Source organism: Molothrus ater, chromosome 4 (assembly GCF_012460135.2).
Source record: "Molothrus ater isolate BHLD 08-10-18 breed brown headed cowbird chromosome 4, BPBGC_Mater_1.1, whole genome shotgun sequence".
Taxonomy (NCBI): Eukaryota; Metazoa; Chordata; class Aves; order Passeriformes; family Icteridae; genus Molothrus; species Molothrus ater.
The window spans coordinates 13,552,813-13,573,431 of NC_050481.2; the positions used below are offsets into that span (position 1 = coordinate 13,552,813).

The 20,619-nt window shown below is 40.7% G+C and overlaps 1 protein-coding gene across 1 annotated transcript in view; it reads left to right on the forward strand.

Annotated features, from left to right (window-relative positions):
* The first annotated feature begins 271 nt into the window (after positions 1-271).
* The window catches only part of LRBA (LPS responsive beige-like anchor protein), a 368,959-nt gene continuing 348,611 nt past the window's right edge, over positions 272-20,619 (forward strand). Inside the window, exons 1-2 of the mRNA XM_036381985.2 lie at positions 272-412; positions 738-1,190. Coding sequence (XP_036237878.1) covers positions 972-1,190 — 219 coding nt within the window. The 5' untranslated portion in view covers positions 272-412; positions 738-971. The remainder of the gene's footprint in view (positions 413-737; positions 1,191-20,619) is intronic.

Genomic DNA, 20,619 nt, shown 5'->3' on the forward strand with positions numbered 1-20,619 from the left:
TCCGGCCCACGCGGGCTCTGCAGCGTCCCCGGGGATGAGGGGGACGAGGGGGAGGGCGCGGCTCGGGCTCACCTGCGCTCACCTGCGCTCACCTGGGCGTGCGCAGCCCGCGGCTCCCGCCCCGCGCCGCGGCCCCGCCCGCGCCCGGCCCGCGCAGGCGCTCCGGGGGCTCCGCGCTGTCATGGCGGCAGCGAGCGGCAGCGCCGGCAGGAAGGAGATGGGGCTGACCGGGACGGTGCTGTGAGGTGGCGGCAGCAGGGACGGCGGCAGCAGCAGCGGCGGCTGGAACTTGAGGCGCCTTTGGGCGGGCGGAGTGGCGGCCGGCGCAGCGCAGCCCGCAGCCGGGCAGTGCAGCCGCCTCCCGGCCCCGGAGCCGCGCGTCGAGCAGCCCGCGCCCCCTCCGCAGCCCGCGGTGAGTGCGAACTTGGCGGGGCGCTGCACCTGCCCGGGGCCGTGCCCCAGCAGAGCCGGGGCCGCGGCGGGCAGCAGCCGGGCGGGAAGGAGGAACGTGTTCCCTCTTGGTAAAAAGAAAAGAAAAAAAAAAAAAAAGAAAAAAGCAGATGAAACCCTTGAGGTGGGGGCTCGGAGCACGGCGGGTCCGGGAGCGCTTCCGCGGGGAGAGGCGCGAGCGCTCCCAGGGCGGCTCCCGCCGGGCGCGGGGCTGGGGCCGGGGCGTGCGGGCTGTGGGCAGCGCCTGACGGAGCGCGGGCTGAAACACACCTCGGGCTGTCCTTCAGGGCTGCGAGCACCTGCCCGAGGGCAGCGCTGTGACACACGCCTCCTGCCGAGGAGAGAGCCGCGATTTCGAGGGCGCCTGACACCCTCCCCCGCCGGACGCCACTTTCCTCGGGAACCGGAGCTCAAGGGAAGGAAGCAGAGGCCGCCGCTCACCTTCCCGACTGGGCAGCTCTTCCCGGGGCGGCGAGCGTGTGGAGCTGGCGCTGGAAGCCGTAGCCTGCGGTGAACTGGCCATGGCGAGTGAAGGCAAACAAGTTGTTCAGCCAACAGGTGATGATGGAGGAGGAGGAGCGGGAAAAGAAGGAAATGCTGCTGAAGGGGGAAGTGTGCTGCAGCCTTTGAATCCAGGAGTCCCCATCCGAGGCATTAAGATGAAATTTGCTGTGCTGACAGGACTGGTGGAAGTTGGTGAAGTGTCCAACAGAGATATAGTCGACACTGTGTTTAACCTGGTAAGTTGATTGTCTGAATGAGGGGAAAAAACAGCATGGGTGTGCAGAAGAATCTGCAGGGGTTTTGATGCTGTTTTTCTGTTAATATGTTTTTATGTGTTTACACTTTCACCATGCTGGATTTCAACCATATTCTTTTTACTTACCTCAAAAGATGGGAAAAAAGCATATGAGCCTCTTTATAGACACTCTTATACTTGAATCAGCTGTAAGCATCCTATTCCTTCATTTTCATCAGAGAAATTGTTGCTTTATATAGAGATGAGAAACATATTGTTATAACATTTAACGTGTACTCAACAAGAAAGTTAAGTGTTAATTTAGTAACTCAAACTGTCATCAACAAACACACACTGTTATAAGTCAAAGCTGTTTTTCAAAGATGTTTACATCCCTTATTGCTTCCTGTTGGCTTGGGCAGGGGCTGAGGGTGTCAGGGAGTAGTTAATTCAAACATGTTTTACATGGTCTGCTTTTTGGAAAGAGCAGAATATGTTTTCAGTGTCCTTTTTTAAATTAATGAATTAGGGACTCAGCTGCTATTTTTTGAATGCTGTGTGGCTGTATCTAATATTTCATAACAGATCTCACTAAAGATTGAGGATACAACTTTTCCTTGTTGAAGCTACAAATTTAATATATACCATTGAACTTTTTGGGCCAGTTGCTTTAAATTGCCTAATTTAAAGCAAGTAGACTAGTAATTAATGTTACCTTGATGCAGGAGATCAAATATTAGGAGAAAAGCCCTCAAGTTTACGTAGATATTCTGCTATAACTAGAGGTCTTAAAACATCTCTAAAAACAATTGCTGTCCCTCCTTCTTCCTTTGAGTGAGCAGCTCTGACTCTAAAACAATGTGGTTTCTGACAGACCAGGAAGTGAGAGCATTTAATAATTTAAAGCTCAGTAACAAGAAAAGTTGAGGCAGAAGTCATACTGGTTTTTTATGCTGTTTGCATTTCAGTCATTTTAGTTTTGGTATTCTTTGCTACATGCAAGTTTCAGTGGTCCCTAAATATTTGTGTGCAGTGTCTGTTTCATGTTTTTAGGTGTTATCTTCTTGGGTTATGATAAATATTTGTTTTGGAATATTTTTGCATTAACAGTGTAGTGCCCTAGATTGTTTGGATGAAAATCTCAATACAGGGGAATGCCAGTAGTGATGAAAATAAGGTACAGAGCAGAGGTTTCATGGATTCTTCAAGTATGAAGAAGTGATTAAAGGTACTTGGAGTCCACTTGACAATGTCCTGGACTAAACAGAGTGCTCACATATATAGACATGAGGTTCAAAACGAAATTCTGGTGAATAATTTAGAATTTGGGAGACTTGTGTAAGGGGAAATTGTTCATGAACATGTTAAATTTTACTTTGTTTCTAGTGTAGCCTTTTGAGTGGCGTGCTAGAGGTGTATTTTGTGGCAGCAGTGGAAAGAGGTTCAGCAGAATAATGAAAAATGTAAAAGCTCCTTGATTCATTCTGCTCCATTTTGGAGAAAAGAGGACCAAAAACTTCAGCATGATTTAGAGTACACTTGATTTTAGATTAAGAGAATTTGATCTGTGGACTGCATTTTCTTGGATCTTCATTTCCCAGATAGACAGGGGAGAGTTTCTGGCATTGGAAATTTTTGAAACTGTGTTCTTGCTTTTTCTACAAGTGAAACAGCAACCCCAACCTCTCTGAGATGGTTCCTCAACCATTTCAGCACACCTGCCTACCATGTGAGAGGCTAAAGGTCATGCTTGTGCTCACATTGTTTTATTAGCTGTTGGGTGTCATGACACAGCCAACAGTTTGGTAGTAAGGACACTTTACCTAGATATGTGAGAACAAATCCTAATTTTGGAGCAACAGCAAAAACAGTAGGCCCCTTGATTTCTTTGAGACCTAGGGAAACATCAGCTAGTTGGCAAATCAGGTATTTTGGAAGATACTGAAATGCATGAAAGAATCAAACCAGCCAACAAACTCATAATTTTTGTTACAGAAAGCCATTGTTTTCTAGATTAAAAAAAAAAACAAAAACTGTGAAGCTGACTTTTTGATGTAGCTTTTTGGGATACGAGGGATATGAAGTCTTTCTTCAAAGCAATGCTCATCCATCTGTCACAGAGTTCTGCCTCTGTTAATTTGTTACCTGTGACCATTTTGTCAAGTAATACCTCTGAAATCACACTGACCAGAATTTAAGGTGTGTCAAGTACTGGTTAGCAGTGGTGTACTTGGTTTCCTCTGTGTGGGTGTACAGAAAGTCTGTAAGTTTTACGTGAAAAGGTGACCCTTAGCTCTGGCTTTTCTGGTAGTTTGTTTCCCAGTGGCTCTGGGAGTGTGTTTCCGTGGGTGTGTGCAGGTTGAGCAGGGGGTATGGCAATCACACCCTGATCTGCTGTTGCCTGGTGGGGTTAAGCCCTGGATCCCCTCCTGTTTGGTTTCATTCTGTGTGGTGACTCACAGCTGCAGTCACCAGGGATGGGAGCAGAGATCTGCTAGCCTGCTTCTCATGATTTGGAAAAAGGACACCTGCTCTATCTGGGGTTTTATTTGGTCACGAGTTTGAGGCATCTTTAGGCCAGAGTGGAAGAAGGGCTGAGCAAATCTGGGTGGAAAGGGGGCTTAATATATTTATTCTTTCTGGCATAACCACCCTTGAATGTGAAGAGATTAGTTTAAAAACAAGGATGTTAGGTGCCCTAATTTGAACTTCTTGAGAAAACATGTTGCACTTAGTTATGCCCTTCCAACTTGCTGTAGCATAAGGAGGTTATCAAGAGAAGACCGAAGTGCTGTCTTGATGTTTCTCATCTTTAAGAGATGATCACATTCTATATGTGAAAGACTCAGGAGGTCAAAAATCTAAAGTGCACAATAATTGATCTGCTGCTTACTAAAGAAATGTAAGCCTCTGTAGCTCTGATTACTCGAGCAAATAAGTTGTTCACTTCAGCAGTGTTGGATCTTGAAGAGCCACCTCTGACATTTTCTCTGTCCAGCAGTGTAACAAAGTGCTTAATGAGCTCACTTCCAGCATCAAAACTCTACTAGTCTCATTTTGTTGTCTTTGGAAATTCTACTCCTAGAAACATACAAGCTGATCTGCTTTGTTTTGGTCAGTTTCTCAATGAACTCGGCTTCCCAGCCCACGTTGAATATGTCTTTGTGTATTTCAGCACCTCTTAGAAGTGAAGAGGGAAATAGAAGCTTTCAAGAAACTGATTATTCTGTGGACAACTTTGAAAACACATTCTTGTTCAAGTATTAATCTGTTCTGGTACCTTTTTTAGACAGACTAAGCTAAACTATGGATATATATTCCTCATGCATTGTGAATTTTATTTTTAATTGACTGCGGGCAGCAATAACTCCTTTAATTTCCTTTGCATACAAATCAGGTGAATTCCTGTTTGTTACCTCATATTTGCCCCCTTAGTTTATTAAAATAAAAACTCCTCCTGGTTGGAGAAGATGATAGAATGAAAAAATAAATTACTTACAGTGGGATCTGTTACTAACTTAAAATAGTTCTAAGCCAGTTTTGTTTGAAAAAGCTTTAGTGCTTCGAACTGTTTTATTGATTATGGTATAGATTGTTACTTGATTTGGCTCAATTTTTTCCCCTCAGTCTGTGATGCAAAGACTTTTTTTTTTAATTTCTCTTTGGTGAAGATAATGTGCAGTTGCTTCTGATTCTATTCATGGATTATGAGATTCTCACCAAGAGTGACAAAGTGCAAATGAGAAAGAAACACAAGTTTTTATCACCTTTGGAGGAAAAATAATGGGATCTGAGGAGCAGAGGCTTAAATTGCTGTGTAAATTTAATTTGTCAGCTCTTTCACTTCTGCCAGACAAACTAAAACCACAAACAAAAAATCAAACTAACTTAAAAAAATTCTTACAGATAATTTTCCTGCTGATACATCATGTTTCTAATTTGGATGGTTTGGGCACACTAATGCAACTAGAACCCTGTAACTCATAATGGTTTTAATGAAGTCTGAATTCCCCTTTTCTCATCTCTTGTTGCAGACTTATTTTGCGTGTATCACGCTGTAGAAACCCCACAAAGTTAATGCTGATAGAATTAAATGTATTGCAGTGGTAAAAATCTACCATAAATGTCTTTATAACAATGCATTCCTTTCATTATGTTACTGTATGTTTTTAGAGACTTTATTTTCTAGATAAACTTATCAATGCTGATGACAAGTGAGAGTAACCAAGTAGTTCCTAGAATATCACTGAATGTTGTGTGTTTCCTAGTAGATGCAGTCTTCCTTAGCAGCTTCCCAGTAAATTCACCTCTGGCTACAGTTATCCTAGTTCAGTCACTTCTGTCCACTTAAAGTGCAGATGATAGGTAAGTCCCTGGCTTTAGCTGGGTCAGGCTTGTAGGGTTTTTTAAAAAAATCATAGTAAATGCAACAGTCAGCTGTGTTAGAGGTCACACATGATTTTACTTATTGAAGTGATGCATATTGGGGTTTTTTCAGGTGTTGATGCAACTTGGACATTACTTTGTACTTAGCGGAAATATTACTCTATGTAGTATATGCAGGAACTGAGGGAAATTTTGTGGTTGGCTGAGAAAGATGTGGAATGTAGTGAGGTGGTAATAGCAGTCTTTAATTAGGCATGCAACAATGTAGAAGAAAATTGTGTAGGCTCTGAAGAGGAGCTGGTTTGTACTTTGGCTGTAATATCAACTCACTTCTGTAACTGCAACTTAAAGCACAATGTAGGACAACAAAATATTGAGGACAAAATTTCAAAGACTGCATGGGAAAGTGTTCAGTTTTGTTTACTCCTCTGCTAAGTTGCCAGACTTTTATAGCTTTGTGTGTCCAAAATGAGATTTCAAGTGTCTCTGAAAGCCTGGAACATGCTTTGTGTTTTACAGCAGTGTTGGCATCCTTTACTGACATTAATAGACTCTGTACAAACATAAAGCCAAAAAAGCAAAACTGAGCTGTGCATTTATTTATATCTTGTCTCAATAATGCAAAATTTATTGACAATTTTTAATTAGCAGTTTGTTCTACAAGGAAGCCTGGTCAAAATGTGTTTATAGCATGGCTTAGAACTCCCCTTTAGAGGGGAACACATCAGTTCAATGACAGATTTTTCTAGGTGTTGTCTGGTAACAGAGGAGAGGGAATCAGGTTTCCATTGCAGTTGCTTTGCTGTCTCTGAGTAGGGTTTTTTGCTGCTTCTGCCAGACAGTCCTGGGCTGGATGGACCATGGGCCTGACCCAGCAGTGCAGAGAGCACAGAAACCTAGGGGCCATATGGACTGGCTCAGGAAAAGCATCTGCGGATTAGGGAATAGAATGAAATTAGTCAAAGGCATCAGGGAAGCAGGTGGATGGCATGTCAAGGTTGCCACAAAGGCTGGATATTGCAGAGTGATACAAAAATGGATATTGATAATGCATGTTGAATCAGTACACGTTGATTCGCTCCTCCAGTAGTCTCTTTGAAAACGCGTGTGAGTGAAGAGAAGGCTTTTGAAGTTGCTGTATTGGCTGAACACTGGAGGTTGAGGAAAATCAAAGATGAAGTATTTGCTCAATTCTTTTTCGAGGTAGTGTTGGTTTGGTACAGTGTTCAGTACCCTTTGGTTAGTCAGGTGCACATTCAAATGCTGAAGTTTGCTGAGAAATCCCTGTCTTCTGAAAATCATCAAACCTGATATTTTTTTTGGCATGTGTTATGGATTGAAGTCTGATGAAAGATAAAAATTAGCTTTGTCTGTGGTTTCATTGACTATCTGTATATTTACTTTACCACCTCTTGGTGAACCTGCTCTCATTCTGAGCTGTCACTTGATGCGTTGCTCTGACCTTTTATTTTTTGCTAGATAAGTTGGCAGCTTAAAGCACTGATAGCTTCTGTCTTCATGCAGTCATCAAGTTCTTTATGAGCCTTAAGGAGAAGCTTTAATCCATTGCACAGATGAAGTAAGCTCTGCCGTTTAGTCACTGGAATGTGAAATAGCTTCTTGCTACCTTTGGTGTTTCTGTCTTTGTCTGTCCTCTTTAAAAAATCTATTCTGTCAAATTCAGTCTTGCATGCATTAAATTTATGCATATCTTTTTAAAAACTTCTATTTATTTTAAATGGGTCAGTCTGTCAGAAAGTTTTTATTCATAATCACTAATTACAGTTAGCTAACTTTCTGCTGTTCAAGTGTCTTCCCCAGCCCCTGGAGGCCTTGCTGGCCTCTTCACAGCGTTTTGCATAATGGTTTTTGGTATTAGCTTGACCTAATTACTAATGTCCTAATTTAGATTATGTTTCTGCTTTAACTAATTCTGGATTTTTCTGGTGAACTCGATATCAGGCTAGATCATGTTACTGCCCATCCAAAAGCTAGTTTGGCCATTTTTATTTGACTCTGGGAAACCCTCAAGCTTTGTGAGCTTTGGCCGTTTGCCAGGAGGCTGAGGGCTCCATGAATATGGTAAAACAGGATACTATTGCCACCTGCTTTGTGAGTGCTCTGCCTGGCCAGTGGAGACTGCAGTTTCCAGCGTGCAGCACTCTGTGCTTAGGGCAGATAGCAATCGAGATGCATCCTTGCACAACTGCTGTAATCAAACGCACCAAATGATTATACTGCAGGAGTTGCAATAGTACCTTTGCCTGAGCCGCTGGGGGCTTTGTGCTGACACTGGGAGCCTGGAATAATTTGTGAAGAGCTTGTGTTGCCACAGTGCTTTAGATTCCAGAGCTTCACAAATAGGCATAAGTAGTTTCTAAATAGAAACTAATTTGAGGAGAAGAAAAATCTAATGCCTTCTGTTGCACTGGATTCCCCTAGTAGTAACTGGGGAGCTGGGAGCAGCCCAGGCATGATTTTCTTGTTAATAGCTGCCTTGAGAAGATATTTAAATGAGAATTGCTAGTGGGAATAGGATGTGCTCTGTTGCCTCCTGTAAATGTTCCATGAGTTTGAGCTGCAAATCTCTTTACTGCAGCCTGCAAATGAATAGTTTTGTTGATGTTTCTGTGTTCTGCATATATGTTGGAAAAAAATCTGTATGCATCAATGCAGAAAATTCAGATTATTTTTTTGTGTGACTGAAAAGCTGGAATTGAATTGTTCAGGCAAAACCTCTTCTCCTTTGTTGATGCAACTGAAGAAATCAAGACCTGAAGAGCTTCTGGGTTATCTTTCTATTGCAGTTTGAAGTCAAAACCAGAGTAATGGTGTAGGACTCATCTGTTCTATGAAAGTGTGTTTTGTGTGTGTCAGCATTTCCCCTTTTTCCATCAGCAGTTGTCTGAGGTGTGGACAGAAATTACTGAGATAAATTCACTAAATGGAGCCTATTCTGTTTGCTCCACTTAGATACTCCAAATTTCTCGGTTTGTCCTGGACTAGCCCTGTAAAACAGTAACTGTAAGAATGCATGGGGTGACCTGTAGCTTATTTATTCTCTCTTTGGGAAGTCCTGAAATACAAGAGACACCAGGAGGCAGCAGGTAAGATGGTAACTGCAGCAGGAGGGCAATTTCTGTAATAGAAGACCAGCAAGAAGAGAAGCAGTAGCATTTCACAGTACACTGGGAAATGTGTGGGTATGAAGTCCAGGATGCTGAATGTTTGCATGGTAAACTCTCACAAAGTGGTTCCTTTATCAAACTGTGTATGTTTGGGTGGGAATTGTACTGGCTGCTTTCCCACATGTGATTCTGGTGGGGGTAGGTAAGGAGTGAGATAAACTCTCTTGCTGTAGAACTGCTGAATAAAGGCTTTGCAGATCCTGCAACTTTTAAGTTTTAGTAATCTGTTATTAGAGAAGCTTCTAAATTATGCTGTTTGCACTTCCTGGGGTTAAAACAGTATTCCTAAAGACAATTGTTTTGTGTGTGATTATTAATGATCCAGGTGGACCTTGGAATCAATCAGTGCTTAAGAAAACCAACCAAAAACCACCATCACCAAAAAAAAACCACTCAAAAACCAAAACCACAATCCCCTCCCCCCAAAAACCCCAAACCAACCTGAAAAACAGCACACTTTCCTGCCCCCCTGCCCATCAAACCAAACCCAAAAGCTTTTTATGTGGAATCGTAGACTTCAGTTACAAAATATGGCCAGTGATAAAGAAGTAGAATTGCTGATGAGCCTTATAACAATGCCATTGAGGGGAGGATAAGAACCAAATGACTAATGTTGTGAATGGTGCATGACTGTTAAATAAACAAATGGAAACTATTAGTCCAGTCAGCATCTGCCTCCTGCTAATGTTTTTGTTGAAACTAAGCATGTGATTTGTCTCTAGTTGTGGTTGTGAACTTGATTGAAAAGAACTTGCAAGCTTTTTTTTCCTCCCTATATAATGGAAGCTTACTTATACTGTAGATTTGCTTCCAGGATGTAATTTAGGTGCCCTAATGCCTGGCTTTGAGGTATCCTTTATGGAGTATAAAACTGAGTAACTGTAATTGCATTTTTTAGAATGTATTTTGAACCATCAAACATGAGATGGGGAGATGTGTGTTTTAAATATATTGCTGCTGTTATAGAATAGGAGAACACCTGAGATGCTGGGAATGGATATTTCAATTGGAGTTGCAGAAGATTATCTGTCCAATTTGTAATCTATAGCTAAAGGCCACCTTCTGAAGCTATGATGTCTTTATCACTTCAAATGTCCTTGTTTTAAACAGAGTAGCAGTGGTGCTCAACTGAACAGTAAAGTGCAGTGAAAAGAGTTCTCAGGATCAGAAAGTGTACCAGTGGTTTCCCATCTCTATATAAATTAGTAAATGCTTATGAGGAAATTATTGCCATGTTTCCTTGCCCATTTCTACCTTAAAAGTAAGGTCCCAGTCTTGTGCCACCCTAGTTTATCCACTGTCTAACCTCACACCAGGACATTGCTTTGTCCTTTCTGTACCCCCTTGCCTCCTCTTCCATGACCTGGCACCTGCTGCCTTCACCCCTGGCTGCAGAAATGAGTCTGAGCACTCACTGGAATCTGTAGCTGGCTGGGAATCTGTGAATGCCACTGTGTGCTGCAGTTGCTGTGGATCAGCTGATTGGCAGGAGCATTGCCTTGGGGACATGTTTCTTCCATGACTCATCTGAGACCTGGTGCCGAAGACTTGTGCCCTTCCTGTGTACTGCTTTTAAAGAGGAATCTATATGGCTCTTTGGGAGTTTTGCTGATTTGGTAAAGTCTCACCTCTGCAGGAAGTGAAAACCACCCTGATTTCTCCCCTTAGCAGGAGGAGATTCAAATTGCCGTTTGTCAGGATTGAGGATGCTGTGAAAGACTTGGAAAGGAGCACTTGTAACACCTCTAATGCAAAGACTAGGCTCATACACAGCAAAAAATGCCAGATTAATGAGTATGGGGAGAAGGCACAGAAAGAAACAAATGTCAGACCTTGTGGTTAAGATGTTTGAATAAGGTTTTCTAGTCACTCATACATGACAGGGAAGGTTTGGAGCTGGAAGACAGTGAGTTTCTTGCCTGCATGTTAGGACTTTTTACTAAAGATTTCTTTGTAATGTACCAAATCCTGACTTGATTCCTGGAAAGTGCATTATTTTCAGGTGAAGGGCTTTGTCCAGTGACTGAGATATCACTAGAGTTGTTTAGACATATTTCAAAAAGATAGAATTTAGATGGCAGAAACTTGGGTTTCCTGCTTCATGATGGTGTCATTTTTCAGGTAAGTGATATCCCCGTTTCCAACTGGATCATGAAAAAAAGTCATATAACACTTCTTGATACAAGTTAGTGTAGTGTATTGTCTGCCCCCTCCTCCAAAAAAAAGGCATGTGGTGAAAATAATTTTCACATTGTCAGATGATGTAGATCACTGTAACAAGTGAACCTGTCAGTTCAGGCTTACCCTCAACTGGGTTTTGTGTGTGCAGATTGAGAAACCTGGAGTACTGGATACAAAGTGGAAATGGGGGAAAAAACACTGAAATTTTATTTGAGTACTGAGCTGTTGTCTTTGTTGCTGTTCTTTAAAGATGGATGTGTCTGTAGGGATTCATTAACTAGGTATGCAAGGAGTAGTTGGGAGTCTCTTTCATTCTAGACATATGAATAGAAGTTTAGAGGAGCAACCAAGCTGCCCAAAGAAATCATCATAAAATAACATCACACAGTTTAGTTTAATCACTGTAATTGTGTTGTTATAAAACTTGATTATAAACTATTTGTTTCGAATTCAAGCTTCTGGATTCAAATCCTGACTATCTAAATATCACGATCTTGTCACCATCTGTCCTCTTAGGAAAGTTGTGGCAGACTAGTGAAGTTAGCAGTGACTGGAAAAGGGAAAGCATAACTCCCAGTGTTAAAAGAGGGGGGGGAAAAAAGGGAAGAACCCAGGAGATTCCAGGTGGTTCAGTTCCACCTCTGTGCCTTACACAATCATGGGACTGATACTCCTGGAAATTCTATGCTGTGGCACATAGTAAATAAGAAGATGATTGGTGAGAGCCAGCAAGGTGTCACTAAGGGCAAATCAAAGGGCCTGACAAATTTGGTTGCCTTCACTGATGGGGTTGCAGCACTGGTGGATGAGAGAAGAACAACTGATGTCATCTCTCTGGACTTGTGCAAAGCATTTGGCAGAACATTCTTGTCTATAAACTGGAGAGGCGTGAATTTGATGGATGGGCCACTCACAGGATTACAAATTGCCCAGAGAAGTTGTGGGTGCCCCACCCCTGGAAGTGTTCAAGGTCAGGTTGGATGGGGCTTTGAGCAGCCTGGTCTTGTGGAAGGTGTCCCTGCCCATGGCAGAGGGGATAGAACAAAATAATCTTTCCCACCCAAACCTTTTGGTGATTTTGTAATTCTTTGTTCATCTCTATGGGAAAACCCACTTTCAAGTAGACAAGAGTGCCAGAAATTTAAGCTTAATTTACATGTGGTGGCACAGGAGGGAGAGTAATTTCAGAGGCTTTTGGCTTGTGCCATCTCTGCCACGTATTGTTTAGTGTCTGTGTTTTCGTTTGCTCTGTAGTGTGACACTATCCTGTAGCTATTGCTGACATGTGGGGTTTAATGAATGTTTCATGCCTCATTCCTGCACTTGTAGCTGAATTCCAGTATCATCCTGAAAAGGATATTACTGTGTATTTCAGCATAGTGATGCTTCATATTACAATGGGACTGGTCAGACAGAGGCTTAGTTACCATTTTGCACCATGCATGATACCTACTGTGCAGAATAGCTCTTTAGCTCTGAAATACACTTACAGTGTGTCTTCTGTGGGTTGGCAGTGCATTTGAGTTCTGTAGTACTGAGTGATCTTGATGCTTCAATTTCCAGTTAGGAAGGAGGTGAACAGCTTTAAATGCTCATTTATAGTAATTTTCCAGCTGGTTGTTCAACTTCTCAGCTTCTAAGAGTCAGCTTTAATATTTCCTATAGCTCTATTGCTCACATATATGAGGCTAGGGTTGTAGTTAGAATTGTGTTTCTCAACTCTTAAGGAGTTTTGTTTACCAAGGATCCTTCTAAATGGGTTTGTTTGCCTGTGACCTTACCGTGCAAATTGGAAAGAATGCTTGAATGCACATATGGATTCTTGAAACAGGTATTGATCATTATAACAGTGGGATCGATGCAGAGTAAAGGATTTCTCAGTAATTGTATGTGCAAATTTCTATGTTAAAAGGTGCCTGAACCTCAGTCTTAATATTCAGAATTTTGAAGGCAAAGATGCCTTTGTTTAGGAGGGTTAATAATTTGCCCAAGAGGAATTATTGCCCGTTTTGAGCCTGCATGCCAATTCTCTCTGGTTAAATTAACCATGGTGTCAAAGAAAACAGAATAATCAAATGTATGGATAGCAACTATAATTATATTAGTTATGTGTGACATAGTTGTGATCTCTGTAAGGCATTTCTGTGTTCTGATGCTGTGACCCAGTAAGGTATTTATAGAGTCAGATGTATACTGTAAAAGATGTTGAGATAATTGAGAAGTTGCTCTGAAGAGTCAGTGGTTCATACCTTAAGATTGCTCAGTGTCTTCTGTTTTAAGCAATCTTCAAGGATTTTCTCAGAAGTTCTACCCTTTTTTTGCAGGCACTATGTGATACTGTGCTCTAGAGACGTGTGGGTTCAGCCTTTGGTCACAAAACAAGAGATCTTCTAACACACACTCTCGCTGCACAGAGTGTACTGAAAGCAGGCAGGTTAGATTAGATGCCAAGAAGAATGTCTTTACTCAGTGGGTGGTGAGGCACTGGCACAGGCTGCCCAGAGAGGTTGTGGGTGCCCCACTGCTGGGAGTGTTCAAGGCCAGGTTGGATGGGGCCCTGAGCAACTTGATCTAGTGGGTGGCATCCCTGTGCACAGTGGGGAGTTTGGAGCTAGGTGCTGTTTATGGCCCCTCCCAGCTCAAACTGTTCTGCGATTCTGTGCTTTCAAAGCAGCAGCAAATGTGTGCTTTCTGCTGGGTGCAGTCAGGCTTATCAGGGAAGTTGAGTTGGAGCCTAGAAAAGGAGGATGGTTGTGTTGGGCTTCCCACTGCTTGGCCCAGCTATTCTTCCTCCTTGATAATCAAGGAGTATTGAGTCTCAGTACCTGGCTCTAGAGCTGCCTTGTTATGCTTGTTGCATTGTGTTGTTATGTGAAATGTGAATTCCTTTTGCATTTACAAGGCAGAAAGGAAAAATTTGTTCTGTTTGTTGTAACTCAGAATGTGACTTTTCCAATAAATAGCCACACAAATTTTACTGACTGGAATGAAATATTGCAGTTTCAGCAGCACCCATTGTTCTTCTACTTTGTATACACATAATTGGTTCTGTTTCATCTGCAAATTCTGTTGTAAGGCAGCTGGGAGGCCAAAGCTGGGTTCTCATTCTGAAGGTGTAACAAGCTGTCCTTCTTTGAAGGGCTGATTTTCTCTTCTAATCTCCCCATGTTTTAAACAGGTGGGCTGATTCTGTGATTGATTATCTGTCAATACATATCAGGATATACTGCAAGATTTCACTGCTGTTAGCTCAAGTCATGAAACATCTTCTGAGGGGTACTTGCTATGTGTAGGTTGCCATTTAGTTACTTGTTTTCCAATTCATGAGATGGCCTATATGGCAAAAAGTAAAAACCTGTTTAAAAACGAGAAAGTAAAAAGTGAAATTGTCAAATGAGAACTAGAAATTGGGAAACTGTGAAGTGAGCTAAACTTTATTGTTCTAAGACAATGTGGGTGTCTATTAATCACTTTGTGAACACCATAAGAGCAATATTCCTGAAAAGCCACTTTATCAGTAAGATATTGCTGTGCTAATTCTGTTGTTGCCTAATATTGGAAAAAAAAAAAGGAGGTGGGAAGTCTAGTTTTTAAAGCATGTAATTTGTGATATGGGTATTTTTTTAGCTGTTTAAACATGTTATAACTGTGACTGAAGCTCTTCAGAAAGTAATGACTTAAAACCTGAAATGAGTTTATGGAGGTTGAAGCTCTAGCAAGGATTGTATCACTACAGCTTGGCAGTGGAGTATGAAGCTGTGTTGTTTAGGAGTTCTGTCTTGCTGTGGTTGTGACCTGTCCCATAACAGTGATTGTCACTGAAGAAAATTTGTAAACACTCGAGTCCTCTGGTAGACTTGGGGGTGAGGAGCTACTTTTTTTTTTTTTTAAATCTATTGGGAAAATGACAAACTTTTGTGTTTTGTTGAAACACTCTCTTTGTCCCAAAAGTTAGCCTACTGCTAACTGCAGTGAGAAACTAGAGGACTTCATCATCTTTGTGTTGAGAATCTTATTGCCAATCACTACTTTACATAGTGCTTAGTTATGCAAAGGGAACTGAACACAAAAGCTGTTCTTGGTGACTGACAGTGCAGCGAGAGGCTTGTTCCTGTAAAGGCAGGAGACAGGCTGAGTTGTGCAAACAAGTTCCTAAAGTAGGGTGTCCTAAAACCTAAAGTCATGCTAGAACTCGTGTGATACTTGCTTGAAACCAAACCCAAATAATAGTAGTTGTGTGAATGCAAAATGCTTCTTTTATTTTTCTTTGAAGTGAAGAACAACACATATCAGGAAGAGTAATAGTTACTGTTTGTATTAACATGTATTGGCAGAAATAATTGCTCTTTGTATTGAAAAAATAATTACCAAAGAAAGTATACAAATACTGAAGTAGTCCTGTTTGCTAGTGCTAAAAGTGATGCTAGGAATTGTTTTTCTATTTTATCTGCTCATTCTCTGGAGTGTGCATTCTAAAGAAGCAGCTTCAAATGGAGGAAGTGAAAATTCTCAGGTTTTCAAATGTGAAGTCAGAAATGTGTAACTGTTAGCAGCTAAAGTTTGGAGTTCCTGTAGGTCATGTGAAGCAGATACATTGTGGACAGATCTTTAGGTTGCCTAGTTTTGTGCAGCAAATGCCAGGTGTGAAGGATGATCTCTGAGGAAGGACAGATGTGTTATAATTTGAAGTATCTGACCTGCTTGGCTTTGGCTGCAGCTGTTGTCACTGCCATTACTGCAGATGGCCGTAATGATGGTTACTGCCAACAGCTATCTGAGGTTAGAAACAAGAGCTTTTATACTTACAATGTGGAAAACTTTTTAAACTGGTAACCAGACTAGTGTAATTCGAAAAAAATTAAGGCCCCTTGTCCCCTAAGATGATGCTTTTGAATTTATGAGAATCTAATTGTGGATTTGATGGAAAGAATTAAGGCTAGTAGGGTGGGTTATTCATGGACGGAATGCTTATGAAATATGGAAATATGTAAATTGGGTTATTTAATAAATGTAGCATTTTAATGTATTGTGAATAAAAGCTATTCCTAATTTTTGGAGTAATAGGAGGCATAAACAGAAAAATTTACTCCTGTTTCCCTACCAGACTCCTTAAAATTCTCCCTTAAATGGATGCATTTCTCAGGTTATTTATGACAGTCTAACAAAGTCTCGAGTTTTGCATGACTGACTTCATTCACATATTTTTGGGTTCCAAAAATGTTACTGTGCTATAAAGCTGAAATTAGTTTTGTATTAAACACAGTGAGAAATAGGTCTGGAACATAACAAGAAAAAGAAATCTAATTTTATTGCTTCTTAAATGTTGTTATCTCACAAGAGCATTCTTCTGATTACCTGGAGTCATTTAGCACCATCTGTAGTGCCATGTGTAATATAGTTAAACTGGTATAATAGGATAAACCCAGTTAAATTAAAAATGGCTGCTGGGCAAATGAGTATGTAATATTTTAGGAATTTAGGCGTCTACCATGGAGAGGGGTTTTTATCGGTAGCTTTATTTTCCATAATCCTCTTCTTTCCCCGTTGGTCCCCTCAGTGCAGAGCTTTGGTGGTGATGAAGTGCTTGCCACTGATAAGTTTTCTCAGGGAGAATGCTGTTACTGTCTGTTTCTTCTGTATGTTCTGCTCAGTCTAGAACTCTGTTAGTGCTTTGCCCTACATTTGCTGCAGCCTCTCCTCTTGGCCTGGACTGCCCACATGCAGAAAGGGACAGAAGCACTGTAATGGTTGTTCTTTACTTTAGTGGCATCAGGATTTGCAGCAGTCTCCAGAGTTACGCAGCTAAATTAGCTCCAAACTTTTGCAAACAGTCCCACGACTGTTCAAGAAACAGGTGGGTACAATGTTTGGCACTCTGGTTAGTTGTCTTAATGGGAAGTGTGTAAATCAAAAATAGAACCTTGCTTCATATGACCTTTTGATTTGGAAGGGTAGTGACATTCAGCAAGATACTTGTGATTCATTTATGTAGTAAATATAACGGCAATGACATTTTAAGTAGTGTTGATTTCTTCTTAAAGCTTTGTTTACCTTGTTTTTGAACAAAAGGATCTTTGAGGTGATAGAATCACTGGAATAGCACAGTTATTGAATGTGTTTTGTTGGTGTTGCAGTCAAATGCTCGTTTGTTAGAATTTTCTAGATGTTGAAATCTATTCTCTTTTCTGGCTTTTCTGAAAATTGCTTTGTACAAACATTACAAGCTGCAGCTGACAGTATTTTGTCAGAGCATAATTGACACTAGCTTTATACTTTGATAAGGTTACAGATAAGTGTAACTTGAATATCTTCTATAACTTTTACTTTTCTTCCTGAACATTTACGTAGGTGTTTCATTAGTATTTGGTTGGGCTGACTATAAATGTGTTTCACATGTCCCTTTCCTGTCTCTTGTCTCGAAATTTGCATGAGAGGAAGGAACAAAGTTGAAGTTTTTATACTGAAGTACTCTTTAATTTCTGGATAATATTTGTATCACAGGAACCTTTTGTATTCCAATTCTGTCATTGACCAGCTGTTTTTAGGTAAAAATTTTGCCAAAGACAGCATTACACATAAAAGAAGGCAGGTGAGTGGCAGCAAGGATGAAATAAGTTTTGGGTTCATTTTGAAAAAAGAATGGTTATTTAAGAATTGTATTTTGTGCTGAATGCTTTGCAAAAGGTGTCCAGTAATAAAAAAAACCCTGAACAATCCCATCCCTTTCTCAAGTTAAGTCCCAAATTTGCCCTAAACCAGGACAAACACAAAGAAACAAATATTTTTCCTTTTACCTTCCATCCATTGGCTCCATATTTTCCCCAGTGTTGGTAACTGAATAATTTCTTTTTCAGTATTTCCGTTTACGTGTATAAAAAACCCAAACAAACATGATTTTTTGAAAGTGTGTAATGCTACAATTTCACAGGATAAATATACATCAGTAGTGATGGCTTTCTATAAAATAAGAATGCTACAATTGTATGTCTAAGTAGTCATACATGAGACACCCATGTGCTTCCACAGGCTTATTCCCTTGAAGAGGGATTAATGTGGCTAAAATGCTAATCTGCTTCACTCATGCTGCATAATTCAGTCTTAAGTAAATGCTAAATAGGAAAAAGATATATCATAAATCTCAGAAGGAAAATGAGACTTTACTGGGTGGAAAATCCCATACTTTGCAAACATCTTAAGGGTATTACAGAAAACTTATTATTTATAAGTTTAGCTGGATTTCCAAGACCTCATTGCTCTTACTGCAAGTGTTAGAGTAAATAGAGACAGGCTTTCTTTCTTACTCTTCATAACTCAGCAATTGATACAGCTGAAATAATGTGGTGGCCATGCCAAAATCGGTATTTGTGTTTCTTGCTTCAGTTTTCTGTTACAGAAAGTCTTCTCTAATACAAATTGTGTGCTCACCTGTCATGCCAGTACAAGGAGAGGTTTACTTTGGGTTTTTATATTAACTTGATCTGATAACACAATGGAGATGTTTTACATTTGGAGACCAATCTGAGTTGGGTTTTCAGGGACGTGTATAAAGCTATTTGCAATGTACTTAGTGCATTAAGACATAGCCATTTACACCTGAAAAGTGTTTATGTTCAGACTCTTTGAATTTAAGATAAAACCTAATGTTTTGCATACTCTTTTAGCTTTTTACTTAAGTTCACCTGCATATGATGCTGTCTTACTCTCTATAGTGTTGTACATGTGTGCTATCTATAGATATGCTTATGGCTTTTAAAAAATTTGTATAAGAGAGCTATAATATTGTTTATTATACAGCTCTCTTATACAGAAGTATATATTATATAGCTCTCTTATACAGAAGTATAAGAGAGCTATAATATTGTTTAACAAAACCAGTTACTAGAATTCCATTGAAGCAGAGTGATCCAACTTTAGAAGTGTGTAGTACTCTATGCCATAACTGTGGTGGCTGACATAAAAATGTAGAAGGCAAGTACTGTTGTTTTGTAACAGTGGAAGTTTAAGTGTTAAAAAAGATACAAATGTTTGAGGGAAGAGCAACATTCCTCCTAAGATTCAGCTACTGAAAGGCTTATCTTGGAATAGCACTTCAAAGTTTACAGTTGCCAATAAAAGCATCCCTTGAAAGAGTGTCAAGTATAGATTATAAGACCCAGGGATCAATGTGCTAATGTGACCTCCTGCATAACATCAACCATAAGGCCAACTAATATTTTATGCAGTTAGTCAGCAGATTAAGTGTAATAATAAATCTTGGCAAAGTGGATTAGGGGACAGCTTAGAACAATTGCCAATAGGCCTGCAGTCATCTAGGTTTGGGTGTCAGTAAGTTTAACAGTGCAAAAACTTAAAAACAGCCAAGTGTTTCTTATATGAGGAGTTCTGCTAGAAATTTGAAGATGTTGGAAACACTGTACTAAAATTAGTTCCATGGGGTCTTACAGAATGCAGATCAACCTTGTAGACTAATTTAAAAAGCCTGGATTTTGTATTTATTAGAATAAATGATGCATAAACTTTTTGTTTGTAAAGGGAAGAAATTTCAGTGCTCTAATGAAAGCCCATCCAAAGATGATGAAATTGGCTTGATACATTGGCTGGAACTTTGTATGTTTGGCCTTGCAGAAATCTCTCATCTTTATTAGAGAAATCTGGAAACCAGAGTAAGATAATATTTGAGTTGGTACAGACCTGCCTGAGTCAGGAATGGAAAGATGCTGAAGTGTCTGGGCTGTGATAATTATGTTCTTCTTCATACAAAAAGTGTCTTGCCCTAGTGTTAATTTTTTGATGTGAGATGGGACTCATGGGATGGAGCTGAAATATTTGTTACCAGGCAGGAAACCCTTGTTAGTTGGCAGGGTTGGTGACCCTGCAGTCCAGTCTTGGTCTGCCTCAGGTCATAACTAGGAGAATTATTTCAGCTGATTGAGAATTGATACTCTTGTACTGGCAAAAGTGTACTTGAGAAAAGGCATCTGTTTAGAACCTGATAGTTTCATGAAGATTCATGTTGTGACATGACAAGTTGTGTAACAAGAATTTATATCATATTATCACCTGGGGAGGATCTAGCCTGGCAAATTTGCTAATACAATGTGAGTGGGGAGCTGGCTGAGTCTCTGAGCTGGGGAGGCTGTGCAGAGGGATCACTGGAGTGAGTTTTGGGAGGAAGCCAAGGAAACACTGTCGGGTTTGCTCGGAGGGATTACACAGAGTCATCCTGATCTGCATCTGAAATATTAGATCTGGCTTGACCCCTGGCTGCGGTGGGATGCTGGCAGAGGTGGTGCAGGCAGGTGACACAAAGGCTGGAGAGCTGTGGCCTCCACTTCCAGGTCCCAGCCACACTGTTCTAATGAACACCTTTCCCAGAACTAGAGTGTCTTCAGGGCAGTGGGGACATGACAATGCTTCATATCTTTTAAAAAATGATGCTGCTCTAGAATGAACAGTCTGTTTTTTGTAGTTGAGTGCTCAGCCTGGAGCAGCTTTGCCTGTGCTGGCAGAATCTGCATTCTCTAATTTCTGCAGTGGTGCTAAAAGTGCTGTGATTAATCTATTGTTTTGGTTTGGTCCTTGGTTTGACCAATAAATAAAGACACTAAACAAAGTTTAATTTGATGTTCAGGGCTGGTAAAATTTAGCACTCAAAGGAGTAAAACTAGTTTGACA